General features: G+C 43.1%; 1 protein-coding gene across 9 annotated transcripts in view; it reads left to right on the top strand.

Annotated features, from left to right (window-relative positions):
• The window catches only part of LOC121293012 (thioredoxin reductase 1, cytoplasmic-like), a 46,432-nt gene that overhangs the window by 6,832 nt on the left and 13,592 nt on the right, over positions 1-26,008 (top strand). Inside the window, exons 1-8 of one of the 9 annotated variants that reach the window (XM_041215568.1) lie at positions 1,765-1,896; positions 6,549-6,641; positions 7,563-7,685; positions 12,440-12,512; positions 15,065-15,184; positions 17,445-17,587; positions 20,845-20,960; positions 25,373-25,598. In XM_041215568.1, coding sequence (XP_041071502.1) covers positions 7,599-7,685; positions 12,440-12,512; positions 15,065-15,184; positions 17,445-17,587; positions 20,845-20,960; positions 25,373-25,598 — 765 coding nt within the window. In that variant the 5' untranslated portion in view covers positions 1,765-1,896; positions 6,549-6,641; positions 7,563-7,598. Of the gene's footprint in view, positions 1-1,759; positions 1,921-6,120; positions 6,408-6,548; positions 6,642-7,562; positions 7,686-12,439; positions 12,513-15,064; positions 15,185-17,444; positions 17,588-20,844; positions 20,961-25,372; positions 25,599-26,008 lie in introns of those variants that run through there. The other 8 variants (XM_041215570.1, XM_041215571.1, XM_041215567.1 and 5 more) reach the window with 8 other exon arrangements.

Below are 26,008 nucleotides of genomic sequence, written 5' to 3'. Positions count from 1 at the left end.
GGGTTGTTTTCCTCAGAGCAGAGAAGGCTGAGGGGGGACCTGATTGAGGTATACAAAATTATGTGGGGCGTAGATAGGGTAGATAGGAAGAAACTTTTCTCCTTAGTGGAGGGTCAATAACCAGTGGGGCATAGATTTAAGATAAGGGGCAGGAGGTTTAGAGGGGAGTTGAGGAAAAGTTTTTTTTCACCCAGAGGGTGGTTGGAATCTGGAACACACTGCCTGAGGGGCAGGACCCCTCACAACATTTAAGAAGTATTTAGATGAGCGCTTGAAATGCCATCGCACACAGGGCTATGAGCCAAATGCTGGAAAATGGGATTAGAATAGATAGGGGCTTGATGGTGGCATGGACACGAATCCTGTTTAGACCATAAGACATTGGAGCAGGAATTAGGCCATTCAGCCCATCGAGTCTGCTCCGCCATTCAATCATGGCTGATAAGTTTCTCAACCCCATTCTCCCGTCTTCTTCCCGTAACCTTTGATCCCCTCACCAATCAAGAACCTATCTATCTCGGTCTTAAATACACTCAATGACCTGGCCTCCACAGCCTTCTGTGGCAATGAATTCCATAGATTCACCACTCTCTGTACTGTACAACCCTCTGACTTTACGATGGCTATCACACAGCCTTGCTTGGTCCCACGCCGGATTTTCAAGACATCTGTTTCAGATCTCCCACTCGAGACAGTTGCAGTCATTTCATCATGAAGCAGTTGCAGGATTGTGATGATGCTTCTTGGACATCCAAAACCTCTGGAGAACCATCCGCCTTCTCAGGTGGGTGTAAAAGACCCCGCGGCACCATTCTGAGGAAGAGCAGGGGAGATCTCACCGGTGTCCGGGTCAATATTTACCCCTCGGCCAACATCATGAAAAGAGATTACCCGGTCATTATCCTATTGCTGGTTGTAGATTACCCGGTCATTATCCCATTGCTGGTTGTAGATTACCCGGTCATTATCCCATTGCTGGTTGTAGATTACCCGGTCATTATCCCATTGCTGGTTGTGGGAGCTGGCTACCTGTGCCACACTGGCTGCCGTGTTTCTTACGTACAACGGTGACTGCCCTTCAAAGCCACGCCAGCGGCTGTAAACGCACCGCGACAACCCGGTGATGTGAAAAGCGCTATATAAATGCAAGTTCGCAACTCATCCACTCGCACGGGGGTTAAATGTGGACCCATTAGTTTTCCCATGGGCTAGAAATGCAATACACAAGAAACATAGTCGGTGATTTGGAATATTTTCCTTGGGGGGGGGGGGGGGGGGGGGGTGGGGAGAGGGGAGGGCTTTAGGCACAGACCAAAGATGAGGGCGTCTGAGAAATTCTGCTGATTCATTCATTCAGCCTTCATTTTCTCACGTTTTAAAAATCGCCTGTAATCTCAGCAATGAAGTGTTATCTGGGCTCTGGCCAAGCTGAGTTAGCACCCGGTGTTGGGGGGGGGGGGGAGGGGTGGTGGTGGTGGTGGTGGTGGTGATTAAACAGTGTGTTTAATCTGTGTGAGAGGCTGGAGTGTAAATGGTTCTGAGCAAGAGACTCCTCCTCCCTCCTGTGCTGACGACACGGGGTTGGAAGAGACTGTAGGCTGCAGCCGCTTGACTTTATTTCGTCAGTGGAAAGGAGGAGAGCGGTTCAGGAAACCCCCAACGAACTGACAAAGGCAGGAGATTGTGCCAAATGTGTTGGCTGGAAAGCCGCCTATAGACAGAGCAGCAAAAAAAAACCCAAACCCCCCCCCCACCTCCCCTCCTCCTCCACCACCACCACCAACACCAAAAAAAAAACTCCGCAGGTAAGGAGCCCGGAAACTATTGAGGCTTTTGTCCAGGAGCGGATTTGATGCGGGTCTCCAGCAATTGAATCAATGCGACTAAGTGTTAAACGTGAGTTTTGCAATCCTTATCTGGGTAAGTTAGTCCATAAGCCATTTTCTTTTTAGAGAGAGAGAGAGAGAGAGAGCGGGGTGACATTTGAAGGAAAAGGGCACAGCGCGATTGGTGCTTTCAGCGTTAGTTAGGTTTCTAGAGCCCATTCATGGGAGGGTGGGTGGCTGCGGCGGGGGGGGGGGGGGGATAAAGCACCGGGTTTTACGGTCTGACCGAGCTCAGTTTGCTTCCTGGTGTGGCTGATGCTCCTCCTCGCGCGTTCTGGGCTGAAGATGTAGTCACGGCGCAGCGGGAAGGCCATTCGGTCCATCCAGTCTGTGCTGGCTCTCTGAAAGAGCCTTCCACCTAGTCCCACTCCCTCCCCCCCCCCCAAAAAAAAAAACAAAATCAGAATTACCTGGAAAAACTCAGCAGCATCGGCGGAGAAGAAAAGAGTTGACGTTTCCAGTCCTCATGACCCTTCAACAGAACACCCCCCCCATTCCCTCTAATCTTGCACATTCGCTCTTTTTCAGGTAGCAATCCGACTCCCTTTTTTGGATACCTCGATCGAACCTGCTTCCTCCCAGACCTGCTGAGTTTTTCCAGGTAATTCTGTTTTTGTTTTGGATTTCCAGCATCCGCAGTTTTTTTGTTTTTATCTCTGCTTCCTCCACCCTTTTCAGATAATTTGTTCCAGACTCCAACCACCCTCTGGGTGAAAAGACTCCCCACCCCCCCCCCCCCCCCCCCCCCCCCCCCCCCCTTATTTCCTTATATTTACTTCTTTTGCCAATCATTTTGAATCTGTGCCTCTCCAATTCTTGGTCTCTTGAGTGGCAACAGTTTCTCACCATTTATCCTGTCCATAACCCTCAGGATCTTGAATACCTCCTATCAGCTGCCTTTTTCTCTAAGGAAAGCTGTCCCTAACTCTCCAATCTATCCTGGTAGTTGCAGTTCTTCATTCTGGGAATCGGGGTGAGGGGGAAATCGTGAAGGGTGGGGGGAGCTTTTACATCAGTTAAAACGACAAGTAGAGGGGATTTGTTTTCTTCATTGAGCTGGGAAGGCTGTTAACGTGACTTGATAAAATCCACATCTCATACCAGTTTATCACAGGTTTTATCTGGGCAGGCTGTGTTATCCGCCTCCAATCTTCACTTTACGACCTGTCTTTCGTTAGACTGTAGAAAGAGGGATGATCTACCCACTGATGATGTGCACCCATTCCTTCAATGGTACAAGTGACAGAACTGATAACAGAACAAGGGTTAAAGAAATGGCTTCATTCATGTCCAGGTGAAAGTGGATATCGTTTGGTGTCCCACAATGCCTTCCTGGGGAGGAGGGTGTGGAACTTGAGGATGCAGTTACATGTAGCATTGCACAATGAAAGGCGAGCTGCTTGTGTTGCACTGTGGAAGTAATATCCACTTCCTCTCCTGAGGATGACAAAGCGAAACATTGCTACAAGGCAGGTGGTGTGAATGTGTAACAGGCTGAAATTTTGTCTTTGTTGTTACAAATAGACATGTGTGGGTGTTCTTGCGGGTGGAGCCCCCAGCTCACTTGCCAAGTAAGGAACTCATAGAATTGGTGAAGGCAGCTCACCACCCCCTTCTCTGGGGCAATTAGGGATGGGCAACAAATGCTGGCCTAGCTGCTGTAGGAGGATTTAAATAGAATAAGGTTAATGACTTGGGGGTGGGGAGGAGGGGGGGTGAAGGTGCTGGAATGTAGGGTGAAGGGTTCACATCAGAAGACTACGTGATGCTGGTGTAATGTCGGATCACGCGATCTGGAAGGAGAAGCTCCACTCTTAGAGCTCCAACCGTGTAAACACTTGCTGTAAATAAAAAGTAATGGTTTTGAGAAACCTTACAAATTCAAGCAGCCTACTTTTTAGGGGAATGGACAATCCCTACTCCCACCATGCGTGCGTGTGCTTACAAAATAGCCAGTGATGCCCACAACCTGTGAAAGAATAAAAAAAAACGTCAGTGCAGAAGGAGACCATTCAGTTTGTGTCAGTGCCAGCTCTCTGCCAGAGCAATTGGGATGGTCTTGCTTCCCCACCCATTCCCTGCAAGCCTTTTTAGCATTTGAGGTGCTCACCCAATTCCCTTTTAAAAACTGAAATTGACTCTTCCTCCTCCACGCTCTTGGACACTTCGTTTCCAGACCCTAATCACTTTTTTTAAAAAAGAAAGGTTGTTCTTGATACATTTAATTCTTTTGTCAAAGAGATTCCCAATGCGGACAATTCTAACATTTCCCACCAGCTGGGAAACTGACAGGATTGGATGCAATACTGGTTTCACACCTTGACTTCACTGAAGGGTAAAAATTAGCAATGAGTAAAATTGGACATGGGGTAAAATTGACTACACCCGATCCCAGTGAGCTGGGTTAAAATTGCTCCTTATGAGTTTAAATCCATTTTTGTCTTGCACACATGGGATGGAACTTGACCTTAATGGTGTAAAATGAATGATAACAGAGCAGCATGCTTTGCATTTCTTCCCCTGCCTCCCTCATCACCCTTGACTTCAATGGAATGAGCATAAGGAGGAATGTAAAACTGGATGCTGACTTGCTGTCACCCATTCTACACTCATTTCACACCATCGAAGTCAAAATAACCCTCGTGCACAATTGAGGAAGCACTTTTGCTATCACCTCTATAAAAAGACTGTTAATCAGAAGTTCAAATTTTTCACACTTTAAACTTTGCCTAACATTATTGTCTAAACATAATTTTTAAACTAAAGAGGAGCACCCTGTTTTTATACTTATCACGCATTTGCCCATTGCATGGAATTGCAGTTCACAGTTGATTACAGCTTTCAATGGGTTCCTCCATTTTGCTGAGTATTAACTTTTGAGTTACTATCTCCAAGAGCGTTCCACGGCTTTCTGCTTCTTAAATCCACTCCCGGTAGTGAAGTCTGTTGCAATGATTTTTCTTTTCTCCCAGCCATGCTAGGACAAATCACCTGGAACCCTTAGACGGCTGCAGGATGTCTCTTCATTGTCCCCCTCTGGCTGAGGCAGCTCGCAAAGCCAAGTAGTTTCTTCTCTCTGCTGACTACACAGGACTTTTGTTAGCGATGTTCATTGTTTTTTTTTTGGTTGGGAAACCCGTAACCTGATCTCAAAAATGGCTTCTTCTGCCGTCTTTTTTTCCCCCCGTAACAATGTGAAAAATAATAGACATGTATCTGGGTAGCAGTGCTAAATTAACTCCTTCCAACTTCCTTCCATCTTGGAAGTAAATGGACAGTTTACAGCATAATTGTTTACAACTTGATGCCTACAACACCTTTCTGGGACTTTGGGAGACTTGGGCTATTCAATAAGAACTCAAATGACTGCCATTATCTCTAAATGCCAATGCCTTGCACCTTTTCCCAGTAAAACAGTCTGAGCCTTTGAACTCTAATGAGCAAACCACCCAGGCTTGCTGCTGGTGAGCTGCAGAACAGATCACATGATTAGCACATCCTTTAGATAATATCACCTTTGTCAATACCATTTTGTCTATGACATATTTAGCAGTCTCTTCTTGGCCTCCACCTATCACTGGCCCCCTGTTGAGCTCTACCTGTCCCACCCACCCACCTCTACCAGCTTATATTTCATCTCATTTCTATGTGTCTTAGTTCTGATGAAGGGTCACACGGACTCGAAACCTCAGCTGTATCCCTCTCAGCAGATGCTCAGACCTGCTGAGTTTTTCCAGGTATTTTTGTTTTTGTTCTAGATTTCAGATTTCCAGCGTCCGCAGTATTTTGCTTTTATCACATGACCCTCTCCATTACCCTAAATTTAAAGCTACAGTCCCAAAATATAATCATCTTAACCTCACAATTGTAACAATTTCAATATTGAAATGAGTCGCACAGGTGACTTGGCCACAGTTTAATGTCAAAATGAAGAATGCTCCAGGAGACGATGTTTATAACCTCGATAACACTGTAGCAAAATTTCTGCCAGAATCCTGCATCCTAGAAATGGATGGGAGTGGACTTGGTGGTAGCCTGAGAGCATCACCTGCTAGGGCAGATCATAGGGGAGTGTTCCTCCCCCACCCTGAACCAAATTTAAACAAAAAAACAAGGGGGATCAGCTTCCGAGTTTCTCACTCTCTGAACAGATTGAACTTGTCGACTCAGTTTCTTTCTCTAACCTAGATGGGTTTCTGCAGGTGGAGCATGCCAGAGCTGCTCGTGATTTGAACAGAGGGAGAATGTTGACAGCAAATTTCCCATGTTGAGAATGAGAGAGAAAATGGTCTTCTGTGCCGTTATGGCTGAGAGATGTTGGATAAGCAAAGGAGGAGGCTATCACTTTGCTTAAGGATCGAGAACGAGAGGGCACAGATTTTAAAGTGATTCGCAAGAGAAGCAGATGTGGCGTGAGAAAAAACTTTGTCTTGCAACAAGGAGTTCGGGCCTGTAATGTGCTGCTTGGAAGTATGGGGGAGGCAGGTTCAATCGAAGCATTCAAGAGCCTAATGTGCACAGGTACGGGGGAAAAAGGCAGTGCAAGAGCATTAGGTCATAATGCTCATTTATAGAGCCAGTGCAGACATGATGGGCCATGTGGCCTCCTTCTGTGCTATATAAAATTGTGAATTTGGTTGTTGAAATTTGACAATTTGTTAGCCTAACAGGTTTTAGCTGACTGAGGACATAAGTACTGACAGATGATCAGTGGAAAAATACAGCCGAGAAAGATCACTTAAACTCATTTTAAAGGTATGTTTTTTTTTTGAAGGATTTAACTGATGATCAGGTTGTACTTTAAATTGCCTTCCAAGTTTTCCAGCTTTTTATTTCTTTTAAATACAGAAATTTATATGAAAAATGCCTATTAAGTTTCTTGCTGTTGGTGATTTTTATGCGCTAATTCAATTGTGAAATGAGATCCTTTAGTCAGGAAACTGAAGATAAATGTTCTCCAGTTGTGTACACCTTTGTGGGAGTAAGTGTCCCCTTCCTGTAATAGATCACAGGGTACAACTACTGTCGATTTGTGTAATGCAGAATTACTGATACTGAGCCACTATGGTTGAAAACTGCCTTAAATTGATTTTTTTTCATAAGGCCAATAAAGAATTGATGTTTTGATTTGTGTTCTGTAGAAATTTTTACTGTCTTTAATGCAGATGAATTAAATGATTTCCACCACCCCCCACTCTCCTTCATGCCCCCCTTCTTTGCTTTCTCTTTCTCTCCCCATACAGTTCAAGTTTCCTTTGCATTGTGTATCAACCACTTTTCATCCCTCAGTTAAATAATTCCTGTTGTATTTTCCTCTAGGTTTTCAACTTATTTTCCACAAAGTTATTATTTTTACACTTGAGTACTACATTTGCTGCTTCATACTGCTAGTAAAATATAAGCGCAGCCTAACTCCGCATCTCCCTTGATCAAATTGGAAGGACATCGTGCTGGGGGGAGGGACCCTCACTCCTGAGTTGGGTTAACTCTGGAGTTGTTCTGTACAAGTTTAGCATTGGCAGGAAGGAGGAAACCATTTTTCAGACAGCAAATGCACCTTTAATTTTGATGTTTGCATCATCAAAGCCCTCAATTTTTCTAAAATAAAGTAAATAAGGAGAAATTGATTCCTGTGGTGAGGGCGAATGTATTAACTAACTTCCTTCCTTCCTGAAGGTTCACGAAGGCAACAAGCTTGGAAATTGACTGGCGATGAATGAAGCCAATGAAATAAAGGGACCCTATGACTATGATCTGATCGTCATTGGAGGAGGCTCTGGGGGACTTGCTGCTTCCAAGGTACGGTACTGTGCAGAAGTAATGTAGAAATAACCGCAGAGCTCACAGCATATTTTACAGTGCTTTGTGTGAAAGTGAACGAGATGTCTGACTATACAGGGTTTAGAATTGAAGTGAATGATTCTGCATTGTCTTTCATGCACAGGAATCACTGGGCTTGTGGGTTTAAAAAATGACTAGAAGGAAGTTATTCATGGACTATCACAATATCTCTGAGTAGGATATAACACTTTAAACCAAAATTGTTCAGGGCAGCTAAATATTGAAACATTTTTAAAAATAACTTTGTGTTGCTGTGATCTCAAGGGAGACCATTAGCTGAGCTTGGGTTTTTTAAAGTTACTAACCCGAATTATGCCACAAGGTTTCATGTTTTAAAACATTTTATTGTACAAGAATTAAGCAAAGTAAGCACAATTAACGTTCATAAACGCTTATTCTTTAAACCCGAAAAGTGTCAATGGGCCTCTCTCCCATTCTACTGATGTTTCCACCCAAGAGTTCCCTAATATGTTACAGGATCTTGAGGGTTCCTTCAATTCACTTCTCCTGGGGCCAAACAAAGATGTGCCACAGCTATCAGCGATTCACATACCTCAGTGTTCCTGCTACTCCTGAGGTATGAGATTTTTTGGGGTCCTTCCACCAGCATTTGGCTAGGTGACCCTCCAACTCTCCTTAAGCACCTCAGGATTTTAGACACCTGTGTGAGCATAGGCTACACCGTTGTCTTGCTTGGTGGTCTCCAGCTCCTAGCTCTGTGCCTGGTTCCAAATTGTTACAGCTCCAGATACAGACTTGCCCTTGAGATAATGCACAGATAAGCCAACAGAAAAGGTTATCACCATGAAACCTATCCCCATAGCAACATGGCACCCCTTCATAGCCCCAAATAAAGATCCAAACTAATTAACTTTACCTTCCCAAATCTGTCCCTTTCTTTTATCTGAAAAGTATATGGATACTTTAAAATCTTCCCTTTACATGTTGCTTTTCAACCTTTCTTTGTTCTGGAAAATAGTATGAATAATTTGTCGAATGGGACTAACTGCAATCTTACCAGACTTACTGACCTTGCTCCAAAGCTAAAAGAAGACCACAATATTTTTTGTTTTCGTGCCTTTATAACGCCTTTAAATAAACATGGAACATCCTTTGGTAGTTATTTTAGGGGTGTTTACCAGTTTCTCAAACCCCAGGTTTTTCCCCATTAATCTTGCATATATTTTGAGAATTGAATTTTTAAATGTATCATGAAATTAAATATTTTTCAGCATTGTGAATCCATTCTTTTTTTTTTGCATCTGGGCAAAAGTATTATTACACAATTTTTGAGTCCTCCATGGGAGTGAAACTCCTCTTGGGGCCAGAACACAATGGGTAGTATCTCGTCTGGCACCTGTTATGTCTCACATAACATTTAGTGCCATTGACTTCAATGGGGACAAATGGAGTGGGGGGATTGGTGAGTAACTGGTGGTAGATACACCCCTTAGACTTGTCTATTTCAGAGCTCTGGCCAGCCTCCATTGTCCATCCTCCGGTCATACAAACCCTGCTTGTGTCATGGACTAGGTGCAAGTTTATCATGTCCCTGAGCTATATTGCCTGCTGCCTTGATTTTAAAGATTCTTGTACAACCCTCAGATTTCTATGCTTGTCTAATTCTTGTGCCTCCCTGATTTTAATTGCTCCACCATTGCCTATGCTGTCCATTGCCTAGGCCTAAGCCGTGGAATTTCCTCTCTACTTTTCATCTTTTAAGACACTTTTTTTAAAATCAAACCTAGCTTATAGGACAATGGGCAAAAATTTGTTCAGAGATCTCATTGTGTCATGTGTCAAATTTTGTTAATGTTCCTGGGAACCATTGGGATCTTTTTACCTGGTAAAGGTGTCATATAAATGGAAGTGGTTGCTTCCCATCCATAAGTTGAATTTTGCCTCCCTTCCAATGCATTTTGCAGTGAATCAAACCTTTAGGCTTCATTTTCTCCTGATTCTGCTTGTTTTGTGTTTTTTATTCCAATGACACACCTGCTCAATGACTGCCCTGGACAGTGAAGCTAGAAACAAGCAGAATGTAGCATGAAGCCTACACCTGATTCTCTGGAGAGGTTGTGTCCCGGCAGAGCAAAGCTGCCCACTTTTGATGTCCAGTGGGTTCCTTTCTCCCATGCCCTCGGTGACAGTGCCACACGTAGTATATGATAATGACAGTCACAAGGTGGCCTTGCAGCTTCTGTTAAGGCCAGCCAGCTCCTTGCACTGAATCCCACACCAGCAGAGCGATGGCTTCAGCCACTGTTAAGCCAGGATACTGAATCCATCCTCAACTGTGTCTGTGCCCAACACATTAGCATTGATTTTAAATGACCTTTTCTTTTTATGTAGAGCAAGTTTCAGATCAAAGATTTACACCTAGCACCGGGGGGAGGGGGGGTGGGGGGGGGGGGGGTGGGGGGGTGCATTCAGCCCGTCATGTCCTTGGTGACTCTCGAAGAGCTATTCAATTAGGCCTACTCTTGCCCCTACAAACGTCTCCCACATCAAATATATTCATCTGATTTCTTTTTGAAGTTGCTATTGAATTTGCTTCCTCTGTCCTTTTAGGCAGTGCATTCTACATCATAATTTGCTGCATTTTTATGTTACCTCGATCTCCTCTTGTCCTCTCCTTTGGCTTTTTTGTCAGTTTATTTTAACTCTTACTGACCAATGGCTTAGTTTCTGTAAGACTAACATGTTTTCTGTTTGTTTGCCCCATATTTCCCTCCTTACACCCAGTAAGTAAATGTTAAATAAATCAGTTATTCTTCATGTCCTTAAGTACTATGAAGGTGTAGTTCTTGAAGAAATTGAGCTGGAAATCCTGAAGTAAAACCTATACCATGTTCCAGGTGCTTTAGTTGGTCCTATGCTTAACTGAGTCATAAAGTGTGGGTTCAATTCCCCCCCCTGCCCCCCCCCCCTGCCATTCTAGAGAAGGTGAGCTCAAAATCTAGGTTGACACTGAGGGAGTGGTCTTGCTATTTTACTAAGCATTGGTGGGGCCACACCTAGAGAACTATGTAGTTTTGCAACATCTTAGCTAAGGGAGGACATACTTCTGGAGGGCATGCAACAAAGAAGATATTGCATATATTCAGACATGTGCATTGGGAGCAGGACTGGGGTACTTGGACCTTTGAGTCTGCTGCACCATTCAATAAGACCATGGCTGATCTGATTTTAACTTCAACTCAACATTCCCACCTATGCCCAATAAATAAGGAGGTGAAAGGTTATCAAGAATCTGTCTACTTTGCTGTAAAAATATTTAAAGACTCTGTTTCCACCACCTTTTGAGGACGAGTTCAGACTTGCAATCCTTGGAGGGGGGGAATTCTATTCGTCTGTCTTAAATGGGTGACCCCATTATTTTTAAATAGTGACTTCCTAGTTCTAGATTCTCCCACAAGAGGAAACATCCTCTCCACAACCACTCTGTCAAGATCTTAAAGGCTTCAATCAAGTCACCTCTTACTCTTCTAAACTCCATTGGATACAAGCCTAACCTGTCCAACCATTCCTCATCAGACAGCCCACCCACTCCAGGTGTTAGTCTGGTAAACTCCTCTGAACTGTTTCCAGTACCTTTATGTCCTTCCTTAAATAAGGTGACCAATACTGTACACAGTACTCCAGAGGTGGCCTCACCAATACCCAAATAACTGAAGCATAACTTCTATACTTTTATATTCAAGTTCCCTTGTAATAAATAATATTTAATTAACTTTTCTAATTACTTGCTGTACCTGCATACTACCCTTTTGTGATTCATGCAGAGGGATCTGGGTGTCCCAGTGCTGAGCTCTGCAATCTCTATTTGGATAATATGCTGGGTTTTTTTTGATTCTTGCTGCCAAAGTGCACAATTCCACAGTTTCCCACATTTGCACCATTTGCCAAATCTTTGCCTGCTCACCTAACCTATCTATGTCCCTTTGTAGCCTCCTTCTACTCTTTCACTTACTTTCCTATCTTTGTCACTAGCAAATTTAACAACCATATCTTCGGTCCCTTCATTCAAGTCATTCGTATAATTGTAAAATGTTGAGGTCCCAGCGCTGACCCCTGTTACACTGCTCGTTACATCCTGCTGAACAGAAAAAGACCCATTTATGCCAACTCTGCTTCCTGTTTGCCAGCCAATCTTCTATCCATGCCAGTATGTTACCCTCTACACCGTGAGCTTTTATTTTCTGCAATAACCTTTGAGGTGGCACCTTATCAAATGCCTTCTGGAAATCTAATTACAATACATTCCACTGGTTCCCCTTTTTTGTATGCGTGTAGAACTCCAAAACATTGGTCAAACATGATCTGCCTTTCACAAAACCAAGTTGACTTGGCCTGATGCTGAGTAAATGTTTCTCCTGGTGGGGGAAATCTAGATCATAGGGTCAGAGTAAGGGGTTAGCCATTTAGGACTGGGATGAGAAGGCTGTGAATCTTTGCGATCCTCTACCCAGGAGGGCTGTGGATGCTCAGTTGGTGAGTACATTTAAGGCAGAGGAGGAGTGAATATTTCAATTATGGGGACAGTGTGGGAAGTTGGTGTTGAAGATAATCTATGATCATGAATGGTGGAGCAGGCATGAAAAACCAAGTGATCCACTCTAGCTCCTATTATGTTCTTCATGCACTGAAAAGTGGATTTTGGTTTTGATACATGGTTACATCTTATGTACATTGCTCTCATTATTTCACAGGAAGCTGCCAAATATGGGAAGAAAGTACTGGTCTTGGATTATGTTACGCCCACACCTCTCGGGACTACATGGGGTAAATGTTTAATAATGCTTTCCTATATCTTTTCACCCAAGAAACTATATTTTTAATGGATTTTCAGGGACTTGGCGAGGGCCTTTCCTTTTGCACATGGTTTCTTTAGCATTTTGCCGAACATTCAAACTAATTAATTCCCTCTGATTTTAAGAACATGGAAATTGCTGAACCATAAAACAGAGGCCCATTGAGTTTGCCAACTACTATCCTGATTGTTACATGATGACTATGGAGTTGTTTACCATTCATGGCAATCAATTTTTAAATTTATTCTTTGGGATGTGGGCATTTCCGATGAGGCCAGCATTTATTGCCCATCCCTAAGTGCCCTTGAACTCAGTGGCTTGTTATGCTATTCCAAAGGGCAGTTACTCACATATAGGCCAGACTGGGTAACAATAGCAGGATTCCTTCTCTAGAGGGCACTGGTATGCTAGATGGGTTTTTACAACAATCAGTGATAGTCTCAGTAATGATGACCATAACTACCTTTTCAATTCCAGGTTTGTTAATTAATTTAAATTCCAGGAGCTGCCACAGTGGGATTTGAACCCATGACCCCAGAGCATTCTGGATTATTAGTCCAGTGAAGTTAGCACTACATAATCACATGCACACATGAATTAGGAGCAGCGGAGGCCTCTTGGCTGCTCATGCCCACGCTGCCATTTAGATCATGGCCTACTTTGGTTGTCGCCTCGACTCCACTTTCCTGTATGCTAGGCAACAAGAGGCTAAGAAAGGCCCCAACCTTGGAACCCTGGGGGGGAATTTTCTCCCCATCGGTTGGGTGTGGCTAGGTGTGGAGTCGATCGCCTTAATGGCCTTAACAGGACTTTGACAGTTCGGGCGCGCAGCTGCCTCCAGCATGTGCCCACTAAATGGAGGGTCAGAATGACGCGCAGTGACATCAGGACGCATGCCCAACATCACCGCACGTCATTTTACACATTGGCGTGCGGTGCCTGCCCCCTCATGCTGAACAGAAAATGCTGCCCTCGGGTTCCAAGCCTGCCACACTCACCACATGCAATGCCCCAAAACAGTTGACCAGTATCCCAAAATGTTATTTTCTGGACAAAATCTAATTTGCATTAGAATGAAGCCATAGTAACTCCTTCCACTGTCCCTCTGAGTTTGTTCCACTTACTCACTGGTTATTGTGTGGCAGGTAATATGTGCCAGGCAGACCAAACCCATAAGGGAAACTTGACCATGCTATTACAATGGTTTTGCAATTTGTATTTATTACAAAGATTTGTTCACTGAATTCAGAAGTAATGAATCCACTAACACCTTTAGTGATTTTAAAAATTAAATTCAAACATATAAGAATTTAAACGCTAGATTAGTTACTTGATATTATAACAAATTCAAAAATTCTTAATTAACCTAACTCCCAATTACACACCCCCTTTTAAGGCAACAGTCCAACATAAATTTTAAATTTAAATAAGCTATCCAGCAAGGTTACCAGAACACCCACTTGGCAGTGAAATTCCAAAGGCTTTTAACACAACTTTGGAGAAATGCCACTTCAGTAACTAGAGTGGCAAGGGCTTCTTCCACATCTGTCACATGGTGTTACCTATCAAGATTTTACACTGCCAACTCCACCCCCTATCCTTCCACCCTTCTTTGTTTCTCTCTTTATTGTGGAAACTCCCATTATTCTACATGTCTATGGAAATTTACTTTCCCCATAATATAAAAATCTTTCATGTTGTCATTGTGGTCACCACTTTCAGGGAAAAATGTATGGTTTTGCCTCACTTAGCTTTTTTTAGTTAAACATTGTGTCATCCCTTTGAAAATCAAACAACCCTTTCATTTATCTAAAAATGTAAATTTCACTCACACCTCGTCTAGGAACCCTCAACCTAGCTTATCCATCTCCATTTCAAAAGTCTGCTTTGCACCTAGCTCTCTTGATAATTTCAATCTTGTAGCCTAAGCATCTCTAGTCTAACTAAATCAGTCACGCAGAACCACCCACGCTTGCACCCATAAGCCTACAATAATATTATGAAAAATAATAGTTTTGTGACAACCTGAAATATTGTTTCCATAGCAACATGTTTCTTGCCCTCTGAGCAGGAAGGGTGTGACTAATTAAATAACTTTCTAAGAGCATGCATATGTACAGTGGGCCAAATGGCCTCCTTACTACGATTCTAAAATAGCAGGCAATGTGTGTGCTTAATTTTGATTCACACTGCTGCTGGGTAAGACTCACTGCTAGCAGCCTGAATCCATATGGTGGTTACAATCAAATCAGCCATGATCTTAATTGAATGGCAGAGCAGGCTTGAGGGGCTGAGTGGTCTACTACTGCTCCTAATTCATACGTTTGTATAAAATTACCCCGGTTTGTTTTTTGATCTCACTTCCAACTGGTGAGGTTGAATCAGCCCAGATATTTCTTCCAAATTTTACCTGGAGTTGGGTGTTTTGGCAATATTTAAATAAGGAAGGTTTGTGAAATCCCGATTTTTTTTTTTTAAAGAAAAGGAAAGTTTACAGTATTGTGTATTTTTTTTCACTATCAGGTCTTGGAGGGACATGTGTCAATGTGGGTTGTATCCCAAAAAAGCTGATGCATCAAGCTGCAAGTCTACACCAAAGTCTACAGGATGCCAGGAAGTTTGGCTGGATGTTTGATGAACAAGGTTTGTAAAACAGATATGGATGAGAGATTGCAGTATTACGATATTTCACTTGTTTTAATCATGCATCCAATCTCATTGTTATCAAGAAGGCAAGTTTCCACCTTTAGTAAAGCTATCTGTCTCTACCCTTGTCATGGCTCATCTGCTGAAAACCTCCCCCCCGCTGTAAAACCCACTTCCTTGACCAAATTTTGATGATTTCCTTTGGTGGCTCTGTCAAATTCTATTCGATAATGCTCCTGTAAAACACCAAAGTCTATATAAATGTGCTGTTACTTCAAATTGGTCCAATCCAATAGACACTGCTAATTAGTGGTAATGAAATGCTTATCCTTCATAGATCTAGAATTCACATCATTTCTCTCTGGTTTTTGGGAAAATAAATTAATGAACTTAAGTTATTCTTGTGTTAAGATTGAAAACAGTTTTTGTCTTGTGGTGGGATGGGGGAGCAGAGGAAATTTGCCAACGCGGTGCCTGGAATAAGGGGGCTTCAATATGTGGAGAGGTTATTGAAGCTGATTGCTGCTTTTGGAGCACAGAAGGTTGAAGGGAGACTTAATGGAGGTGCTCAAAATTTTTGAGGGGCTTTGAGAAACTAAATGAGAAACTGATTTCCTCTGGCAAGTGGGCAGGTGACTGAAGAAATTTAAGGTTTGCAAGGCTATGGGGAAGGAACAGGGAATTGGATTATTCCTTCAAAGGACTAGCACAGGCATGATGGGCTGATTGTGATTCTGTGAAAGCTTTTCAGAGGAAGTGGCATTGACCGTTGACTGTGGGAGGCTATAATGTTGTGCATTCAGATTTTGAAAGAGCACTCGACAGTGTTCTGAGAGTTTGATCAAACTCAAGTCGTGAGGTTGAGGTAAAATTTTGGAAATGGACAAGAAATTGACTGGAAGTGTAGGAAGAAAGTTACTAGTTGGAATTGAGGAGCACCAAGGATCCATGATGGACTTCCTCCTGCTTCAAGTTTACATAAAAGGTTTAGGCTCAGAAACCCAATGCAAGCTCATTGACTTTGCCAAGTGAACAGGAGTGGTTGAATCTGAGGGGGACGCTTGGGAGTAACAGAATGATTGAATAGCAAATGTGAAACAGTGGCACGCAGAGCTTAAAATGGATAAATGAAAAATTCATCATTTGAGGAAGAATATTTAAATTCTTAAATTTGAGGAAGAAACTTAAATGTCCCCAGCAATGGTTTGAATGGTGTTAAGAGATTTAAAGGTTTTGTAATATGATGTTCAAACTATGCAGCCACTAGATCTGCAATTAAAAATGCAAGTGCAGTGTATAGCCAAGACAGAAGACTAACTTGTGCTTTAAACCATATAACTCCCTGGTAACGGCACCTTAAGCCCTGGAGTGTAGGAAAGAGTGACCATTGCCAGGATTGATTGCATTTCTCTTGGGAAGGCTGGATAAACTCAGGTTAGAGTTTTGAGCCGAATTCCAAGATTAAAACTTCTGGTTTGAACTAATAAAAGGCAAATTTGGGGGCTATTTCATAGAGGTAAACACGTGGAATAGATTTAAGAGTTAGAGGAATAGAGGGGAAGGAACCCTAAAATAATTGCATGCTGTGAGAAGGAGGGCTTTGGAATTATAGGGCCTTGTTGGATGAGCTGAAATTGGGCAAATCATACAAAATTACCTTGTAATATTAGGGATCTCTGTGTCAAAGTGAAGGCAGTTAGCTGTGCAGTGTGCCTCCATCTCTGCTTCAGTCTGAGGTTCAGCTGTATTCTAAGCTAAATGGCACTGGAGCAGAGCTCCATCTTAAACAAGCATGGGGTAGAAGGACAGGGGACCAGTTACCCAGTCTATTGCTCCAAACCTCATTGTCTAAGTGCCATGCTGAGTGGCATAGGTGACCATGGTCTTTCAAACTTTCCAATCATAGCAATATGACTTTGCCGTTGAAATTCTAGTTAATTGGATCTTCAATGACACACCTACACCTGTGTTTAGCAGTATATTTACCAATTCTAGGTACCAAATGAGTTTTATTTTTCTTGATGCTAATGCATAATGGTTGAGGTTTTATGTTTGGGAAAAATTGGGAGCACCATGAACCTCTCTCCAATTCTTTGATCTGTAGACCTGGTGCAAACCTCTGGCCCATGGCTTGTTGTATTGTATAAATATTGTATTTACTGTCTTTTTTAAAAAAAAACATAGTTTTTTCCCCTCCATAAAGGTTAAGAACCAAAAAAAAATTCTACCTACCAAATAACATTTGTTTTCTCTACAGTTAGTCATGACTGGACAACTATGAAAGATGCGGTTAAGGATTACATAGGCTCCTTGAACTGGGGCTACAGAGTTGCTTTAAGAGACAAAGGTGTTACCTATGTGAATGCTTATGGAGAATTTGTTGGACCTCACAAGATCAAGGTATCTGCTCCATGAGTTATTTCTAAGGTAGTGCTGGTGAATGTAACTAATGAAGCCAGCTGGAAATTTAAATTCAAGTAAGATGTCTCCAATGTCCAGCAGTGCACTGTACCACTGGAGAAACTCACCAAGGGTTCATTGGTAGCATCTTGCAACCCACAGCCCATCTAGATGGGCAAGGGCAGCAGATGAATAAGCACACCATTATCTATTTCCCCAACTCCATCTTGACTTGGACATGTATTGTCATTCTTTACTCACTAGATCAAAATCCAGGACCTCCCCATTTGACAGCACCATGGGAGAAGCTTCACCATAATTCCAACCCTGATCTATGTAGCACATTGTTCAGTGAAGCCCCTTTTCATCAACATGCTCTTCTTTGTACTTTTTGTACTCATTTGGCAAATCCAACATTATTGCCCACCCCTAACTACACTTGAAGATGATGAGCTGCTGCCTTGAACTACTGGCATCCATGTGGTGTAGCTAAATGCATGGTGCTGCTAGGGAGGGAGTTCCAGGATTTTGATTCAGCAACTGTGAAAGAATGGTGATATCGTTCCAAGCCAGGATGTGTGGCTTGGAGGGGAACTTGCAGGTGCCCATGTGATGTGTTCTGCTAGGTGGTAGAAGTCACAGGTTTGGCAGGGACTAATCCTTCTTAGGCTGATTTTTGCTTTGCACCTTCTCTCTCAGATTTATTATGAGGCTGTAGCGAGTGTGAAGGAAGGACTAATCCTGTGGGCAGACACTCGGTTATGTGGCTGGGAAGCTGCAGTTCCTCAGCTACTAGGAACTAACTTGGTTGGTGGGTCTGAACCTGTACTCACTGCCAGTACTTTTCTTCACTCGGAATTCCCCAATCACAATAATTCCTCCTCTTGTTTGAGTGAACCAGTTGAATTTTAAAGTTTAACTCCATTATTTGACATTCTGAGCCCTTGATTTACAAACATCATTGATGCCATATAGATCAATTTTCAGTCTTGTATCAACTCCCATTAGGTTGGTAGCTTGATTTATTTTCTCCACCCTCAAATTTCCTGACCTCATTGATCCTCTGGTAGAAACTTATCAACGTCCTAATGTGTCCATAATGTACACCCAAGCAGAGGTCCAGCATTGGGCCCCATTAATTGGGTGAGGTACTGGTGCCTCCTCGAGCTGCTCTCACCATTTGAGCAATGGCTGGCTGGCTGTCTTGCTGGCAGCTATCCATGCCCAAAAGCCCCACTAAGGGGAAGAGGGGGTAGAGTGGCAATGGGAGTGGTTTGGAGGGCATGAGTTGTTGCTCTTGGCTCCACAACAGAACTCTTGATTTTTTTTCAACAGCCCCAGTTTTGAACAGTAGAGACTTGAGCACATCATCCAGGCTGACACTCCAGTGAAGCAGTGCTTCACTGTTGCCTTTGAAGTGAGACATTGAATCAAGGTCTCATTTGCCCTGTTGGGTGGAGGTAAATATCATCTGGCACCCTTGAAAGAAGGGCAGGGTAGTCCTCCCCAGTGCCTTGGCCAATATTCTTCATCCAACACCCTTGAACTTTGCTGTGCATAAAATTGACTACAGCATATCTGATGTTACACCCTTGAACTTTGCTGTGCATAAAATTTACTACAGCATATCTGATGTTAAAACAGTGAACTAAACATCGGAAGTTGATTGTAAAGCACTTGGGGCATCCTGAGGTCATGAGCACCATATATAAATGCAAATTTCCCTAACACTGGGATGCTGTAGCTAATTGCAGCTCTCATTCCACCTCCCCAGACCAGACACAGAAGGAATTGAACCTTCATTCTGAGATGGCCCAGAGTTGCTGCTAATCTGAGAATGGGCACAATCTGGCTAAAACCAGTGTCAAGGATTTTAAATCTGAGTTCGAGCCCAACCATGGTAACTGGGAATTCAATTAATTGAAAATCTGGGATGAAAAGCCAGCAACGATAGTGACAAAATAGTGAGTTATCATTTTTTAAAAACCCAGTTGAAGGAAATCTGCCATCCTTACCTGGCCTACATGTGACTCCTGACCATAGCAAAGTGGTTGACTCTTTAACTGCCTCTAAAAAGGCCACTTGGTTGTTTTCAAGAAGGCAGCTCTCCACTGTCATTGAGGACAATTGAAGATGGGCAAGAAATATTGGCATCCCCATAATGCATTTTTTAATAATCCTGCCCCAGCAGTAGTAATCTCCATTATCTTTAATGCTCATTTTTTTAAATAAAAATTGTACTTGAAGTAGGTTCTGGCAGTATCTCCAGATTGGAATAAGAACCATGATGTGCTTCCTCTGACTGCAAGGCTCTTAACTTTTTTAAAAAACATGCCCAAGTTTTTAAAACACATTTTTAAAATTAATTTGCTAATGGTAAATAGCTCTACAGCTCTCTAGATAATATATCAAAAACAGACTCTGGGATAACAACAGGGAATGCTCAGTATGGTGACATCTGTGGAGAGAAACAGTTAATGTTTCAGATCAATTGATTAAACGTTTTTAAGTTGCTTTCATTAATTTGGAAGGTGATTATTCACAGGTGGCATGCAAGACTAAATGTTCGTGATAAACCCATTTTCAGCTGTATTAATGAACCTGCACCAGGTTAACATTTAAGTATACATACATCAATGAATATTTTTAATGTAATAAAAAGCAATTTACATTCTATTATGCTGGCTCTTGAAGGGTTTATTTTATGTAAATTTATTAGCATTATGCAATGAGCAGAAACTTGAATAACAAAAATAGCACATTTTGAGCACCATGGAAACTACCTCCTAAGGGTGACTTTACCCTTGTGAGCCACCTGGGATTGGTTGAAGGAAGCATTTGTCATGAGCTGTTACAAACCTAGGAACAGGAGGAGGTTATTTAGCCCCTTGAGCCTGTTTTCTCTCTCCGATCTTGGCTGATCTGACCTGCCTTTGCCCCATATCCCTTAATCCCTTTTTAGATAATCTTTGATTCTGCAACAGTTGATCATCGTAAATCTATGACCACTTGCTGCATGTGTGTGCGGGTTTGAATTTGTAGACTGTGCCTTCTACTTCTGGAATCCCAAGCAGCAGAAGCCGTTTACCCCTATCATGCTCCCCTTTGTAGATTTTAAAATTTTTGATTTAATCGTCCCTTAAACTTCTAAATTGCAGAAAATAAGCCCTCGTTTGTTTAACCTTTTCCTTGTTGCTTAACCCCTGGAGTCCAGGTATGATTGTAGCAAATCTACTAACTTTCCTTTTTGTTTTAAGGCAACAAATAAAAAAGGGAAAGAAACATTTTACACTGCAGAAACATTCATATTGGCCACTGGAGAAAGGCCTCGGTACCTGGGAATTCCGGGTGATAAGGAGCATTGCATCACCAGGTACTCCTAAAATCTCAAACACAAATTCTTTTCAGTACTTAGATATGAATATATGCATAGTATTAGATCAGCTATGTCGTCAAGCAGGGTACAGGAACATGGTGGATGTTCCTCTGGTAACCTAGAGGCCTAGATTGTTGATCTGGAGACCTGGGTTCAAATTGCACCATGGCAACTGGAGAATTCAATTCATCAAAAAGCTGGAATAAAAAGCCAGCATCAATAGCGACTAGGACACCAGCAGATTATTATTTTAAAAACTCGACTGGAGCAAATCGGCCATCCTTACCTGGTCTGACCCATGTGTGACTCCAGACCCACAGCAAGTGGTTGACTCTTAACTGCCCCTGGAATAGCCACTTTGAGAAAGCAGCTGACTGCCTCATTGAGGGCAGTTCAGGATGGGCAATAAATGCTGCCCATTTCCATTATTTGGGTGGGCGGGGGGAATCCTGCCTCATACCATGATGTCTGGAGCCTATAAGCACTTTGTCTCAACCAGCCTCCTCTGCAGCTGTGTAATCTGTTGGGAGAGTAAAAGCACCAGATGAAAAACAGAGCATATATTAAAAATGCATAAATTTGATTAATGTCAGCTGTAGAGGTCTGAAAGTAGCAGATTAACCACTTCAGAAGTCAAAGCATCTCTGATCTTAACTCAGGCACTACATCATAGGAAACATTCTATAATAGAGAATCGTATAGTAATGGTATATGCTACACTGGAGGAAGATGCATTTACAACTCTCATCACTCTTACAGGAGGCTGTTCTAGTGAAGGGGTATTGCATCTTGGCATTTACTGAGTTGTACAAACACTGGACTATGTTTATAGTAAATGGATGATGCTTAATCAGAGATGTGTAGACTAGAGTGTTGTACTGAAGGGCTGATGTACACTGCATTTCCTGTAGCAGTTATTATAAAATCTGATATTCTTAATTCAAAGTATCTGATCATTTAATTTATTTCACCTTCAATCAAGTTAGATTAAATTTGGGAAGGTGGTAGTGTCAGGAGACTAGTAATCCAGAGCTCCAGGCTAATGATCTGCTGACATGGGTTCAAATCCCACCAAGGCAGCTGGTGGAATTTAAATTCAATTAATAAATCTGGAATTTAAAACTGGTCTAATGGTGATCATGACGCAATTGTTGTAAAAATCCACCTGGTTTACTAATTCCCTTTTTTAGGGAAGGAACTTGCCTGGCCTACATGTGACTTCAGACCTACAGCAATGTGGTTGATTCTTAACTACCTCTGAAACGGCCTGGCAAATCGATTGTAATAAAAGGAATGACACCTGATGGACCACTCAGCTCTGTCAACCCTACAATGTCCTCTTTACTGACTCCTGGGGCCTTGCACCAAAATTGGGAGAGCTTTCTCACAGGCAAGTCAAACAACCTGACATAGACTCAGAATCATACCTTGTAGATGAGTCTCAGGCACCCCCAGCACCATCTGAGTATGTCCTGTCCCCATTGACAGGGCAAACCCGCCAAGGGTGGTGGCACCATGGTATACAGTTGGAGGGAGTTGCTCTGTGAGTCCTCAACATTGAGTCTGGACCCCATGAATCCTCGTAGCATCAGCTGAAACATGGGCAAGGAAACCTCCTGGCTACCATCTACCATCCTCCCTCAGCTGATGAATCGGTACTCCTCCATGTTGAATGCCACTTGGAGGAAGCACAGAGTAGCAAAGGTACAGAATGTACTCTGGGTGGGGGACTTCAATGTCCATCACCTAGTGGCTCAGCACCACTACTGCCCAAGTCCTAAAGGACGTAGCTGCTAGACTGGGTTTTCAGCAGGTGGTGAGGGAACCAACGAGGGAAAATCCTGCTTGACCTCATCAATCTACTTGTTGCAGATGCATCTGTCCGTGGCAGTATTGGTAAGAGTGACCACCGTGCAGTCCTTGTGGAAACACAATCCTGTCTTCACATGGTGTGGTACCACCACTGTTAAATGAGTTTCAGGCTGATCTAGCAACTCCAGACCGGGCATCCATGAGGTGCTGTGGACCATCAGCTGCATTGTATTTAATCTCAAGGCCTGAGACAGCCCCCACTCTACCATTACCATCAAGCCAGGGGTTCAACCCTGGTTCAATTAAAGTGCAGGAGGGCATGCCAGGAGCAGCATCAGGCATACCTAAATCAGTCGTCAACTAGTGAAGCTACAAAACAAGACTGGATGCCAAACAGCAGAGGCATCATGCAATAAACAAGATTTAAGCAATCCCACAAGTACAGATCAGATCTTGGCTCCGCAGTCCTGCCACGTCCAGTCGTGAATGGTGGTGGACAATTAAACAATTCACTGGAGGAGGAGGCTTCACAAATCCCCATCCTTAATGATGAGGGAGCCCAGTACATCAGTACAAAAGATAAGTGCTGTGTGGATAATCCATCTGAGCCTCTACAGAGGCCCTCAGCATCACAGATGCCAGTTGTCAGCCAATTCGGTGTTCTCCACATGATATCAAGAAATGGCTGAAGTCATTGGATACAGCAATGGGCTCTGGACAACATTCTGGCAATAGCAGTGCCCCTAGCCAGGCTGTTCCAGTACAGCTACAACACAGGCATCTACTCAACAATGTGGAAGTTGGCCATGTATGTCCTGTACACAAAGCAGAACAAAACCAACCCAGCCAATTACCATCCCATCAGTCTACTCTCATTTGCAAAGTGATGGAAAGTGTCATTGACAACCTGACACTCAGTTTAGGTTTTGCCAGGGCTCTGGGCTTCTGATCTCATTACAAGCTTAGTCCAAACATGGACAAAAGAGCTGAACCTGGTGAGGTGAGTGACTGCTCTTGACATCAAGGCTGTATTTGACAGTGGCATCAAGCAGAAGCAAAGTTGGAGTTGACGGGAATTGGGGAAGGGCGGTGGTGGGTGGAAGCTCTCCTCCTCCTGGTTAGTCACACGTAACACAAAGGAAGATGGTTGTGGTTGTTGGTGAGTCATCTGTCCCAGGGCATCACTGCAGGAGTTCCTCAGCATAGTAGGTTCAACCATCTTCAGATGTTTCATCAATGATCTTCCATCATAAGGTCAAGTGGGAATGTTTGATGATGTTCACCATTCATGACTCGTCAGATACTGAAGCAGTCTATGTCCATATGCAGTAAGACCTGGACAGTATTCCTGGCTTGGGCTGATGTGTGGTACAAATGTTACTTGCCACTGAGTGTCATCTCCAAGAGAATGTACCCCATTTCCCTTTGCAGTTTAATGGCATTAGTCACTGAATCCACACTATCAACATTCTGTGGGTTACCATTGACCAGATACTGGACTAGCCATATAAATACTGTGGCTACAAGAGTACATCCAAGGCTAGGAATCCTGCAATAGGGAACTCGCTGCCTGACTCCCCAAAGCCTGTCCACCATCTACAAGGCACAAGTCAGGAGTGTGATGGAATACATTCCTTACCTGGATGAGTGCAGCTCCCACAACACAAGAAGCTTGGCACCATCCAGGACAAAGCAGCCCGATTGATTGGCACCCCATCCACCAGAAATATTCACTTCCTCCCCCACAACTGACTCAATGGTAGCAGAGTACTATCTACAAGATGCACTGCAGCAACTCAACAAAGTTTCTTTGACAGCACCTTCCAAACCCACTACCATCTAGAAGAACAAGGGCAGCAAACACATGGCAATGCCACACCTGGAAGTCTCACTCCAAGCCCCACACCTTCCTGACTTGGAACTATATTGCTGTTCCTTCACTGCCACTGGGTCAAAATCTTGGAACTCCCTAACAGCACTGTGGGCGTATCTGCAGCATATGGACTGTAGTGGTTCAAGAAGGCAGCTCACCACCACTGGGCAGTTCAGGATGGGCAATGAATGCTGGCCTAGCCAGTGATGCCCACATCCCATGAATATGGGGAATAAAAAAATTACTACCTTGCCATGTTGCTTAATTCAAGTTAGATAATGAATTTGTTCAGAACAACAAAAGTTGAATTGTTAGGAATAAACTACAAAATAGAGCAAACCTCTCATTCCAATCCCATTCCCCAGGTCTAAATATTCTGGCATTTTAGAAGGAATGAGGGAATATCATTGAAAGGCATAAAATTGAGGCTGGAGACTTTTCCTTCCAGAATTGGAAGAGCAAGGGAGTTCTCCCTGGTGTCCTGGCAAATATTTATCCCTCCATCAATATCCCAAACGGATTTTCTGGCTGTTATCACATTGTTCTTAGTGCAAATTGGATGCTGCATTTCCTATATGCGTTACAACGGTGACTGCACTTCAAAAAGTACATTGTTGTAAAGCACTTTCAGACATCTGGTGCTTGTGTTATAGAAATGCAAGTCTTTAAAGTCTCAGTGAAGGACGTTCCCCTCATTCATTCTGGTTTTTCATACAAATTCTAGTGACGATCTATTCTCGCTCCCCTACTGTCCTGGGAAAACCTTGGTGGTCGGAGCTTCCTACGTTGCCCTGGAGTGCGCCGGGTTTCTCGCGGGACTGGGGCTGGATGTGACTGTGATGGTTCGCTCCATCCTGCTCCGGGGGTTTGACCAACAAATGGCAAACCTGGTTGGAGACTACCTAGAGTCCCATGGGGTCAAAATCATTCGGCAGTTTGTACCATCTAAGGTAAGCATCGTGTTCGTGTGCCTGTGCTGGAATTGGAGCAGTGGTGAGGATGCTGCGTTTAAAAAGGCTCTCCATTTGTATCTCATTTAGTGTTTATTTGATTTCTAATTTAGAAAATGCATTGGCTGCAACAGAGAATGCGCATCAGGAATCTGGTCAGCTTAAATGGTTAAATTTCTCCCCAAATGCATCCAACTGAACACGTTGCTTGAACACTTATTTTTTAACCTGCAAATTTTAGCACTTTAGCCACTGAGTCAGAAGGTTATAGATTAAAGACCCTGTCCAGAGACATGTGTGTACAATCCAGGGAGTGCTACACTGCTGGAGGTGCCATCTTTCAAATGATGTTGAGCAGAGGCCTATCTGCCTTCTGTTAGATGTAAAAATCCCCTGGTGCTGTTCCAAAG

This window comes from Carcharodon carcharias, chromosome 21 (genome assembly GCF_017639515.1).
Source record: "Carcharodon carcharias isolate sCarCar2 chromosome 21, sCarCar2.pri, whole genome shotgun sequence".
Classification (NCBI taxonomy): domain Eukaryota; kingdom Metazoa; phylum Chordata; class Chondrichthyes; order Lamniformes; family Lamnidae; genus Carcharodon; species Carcharodon carcharias.
The sequence above is the reverse complement of the archived record's forward strand: the minus strand, read 5'-3'. Positions and strand labels throughout refer to the sequence as shown.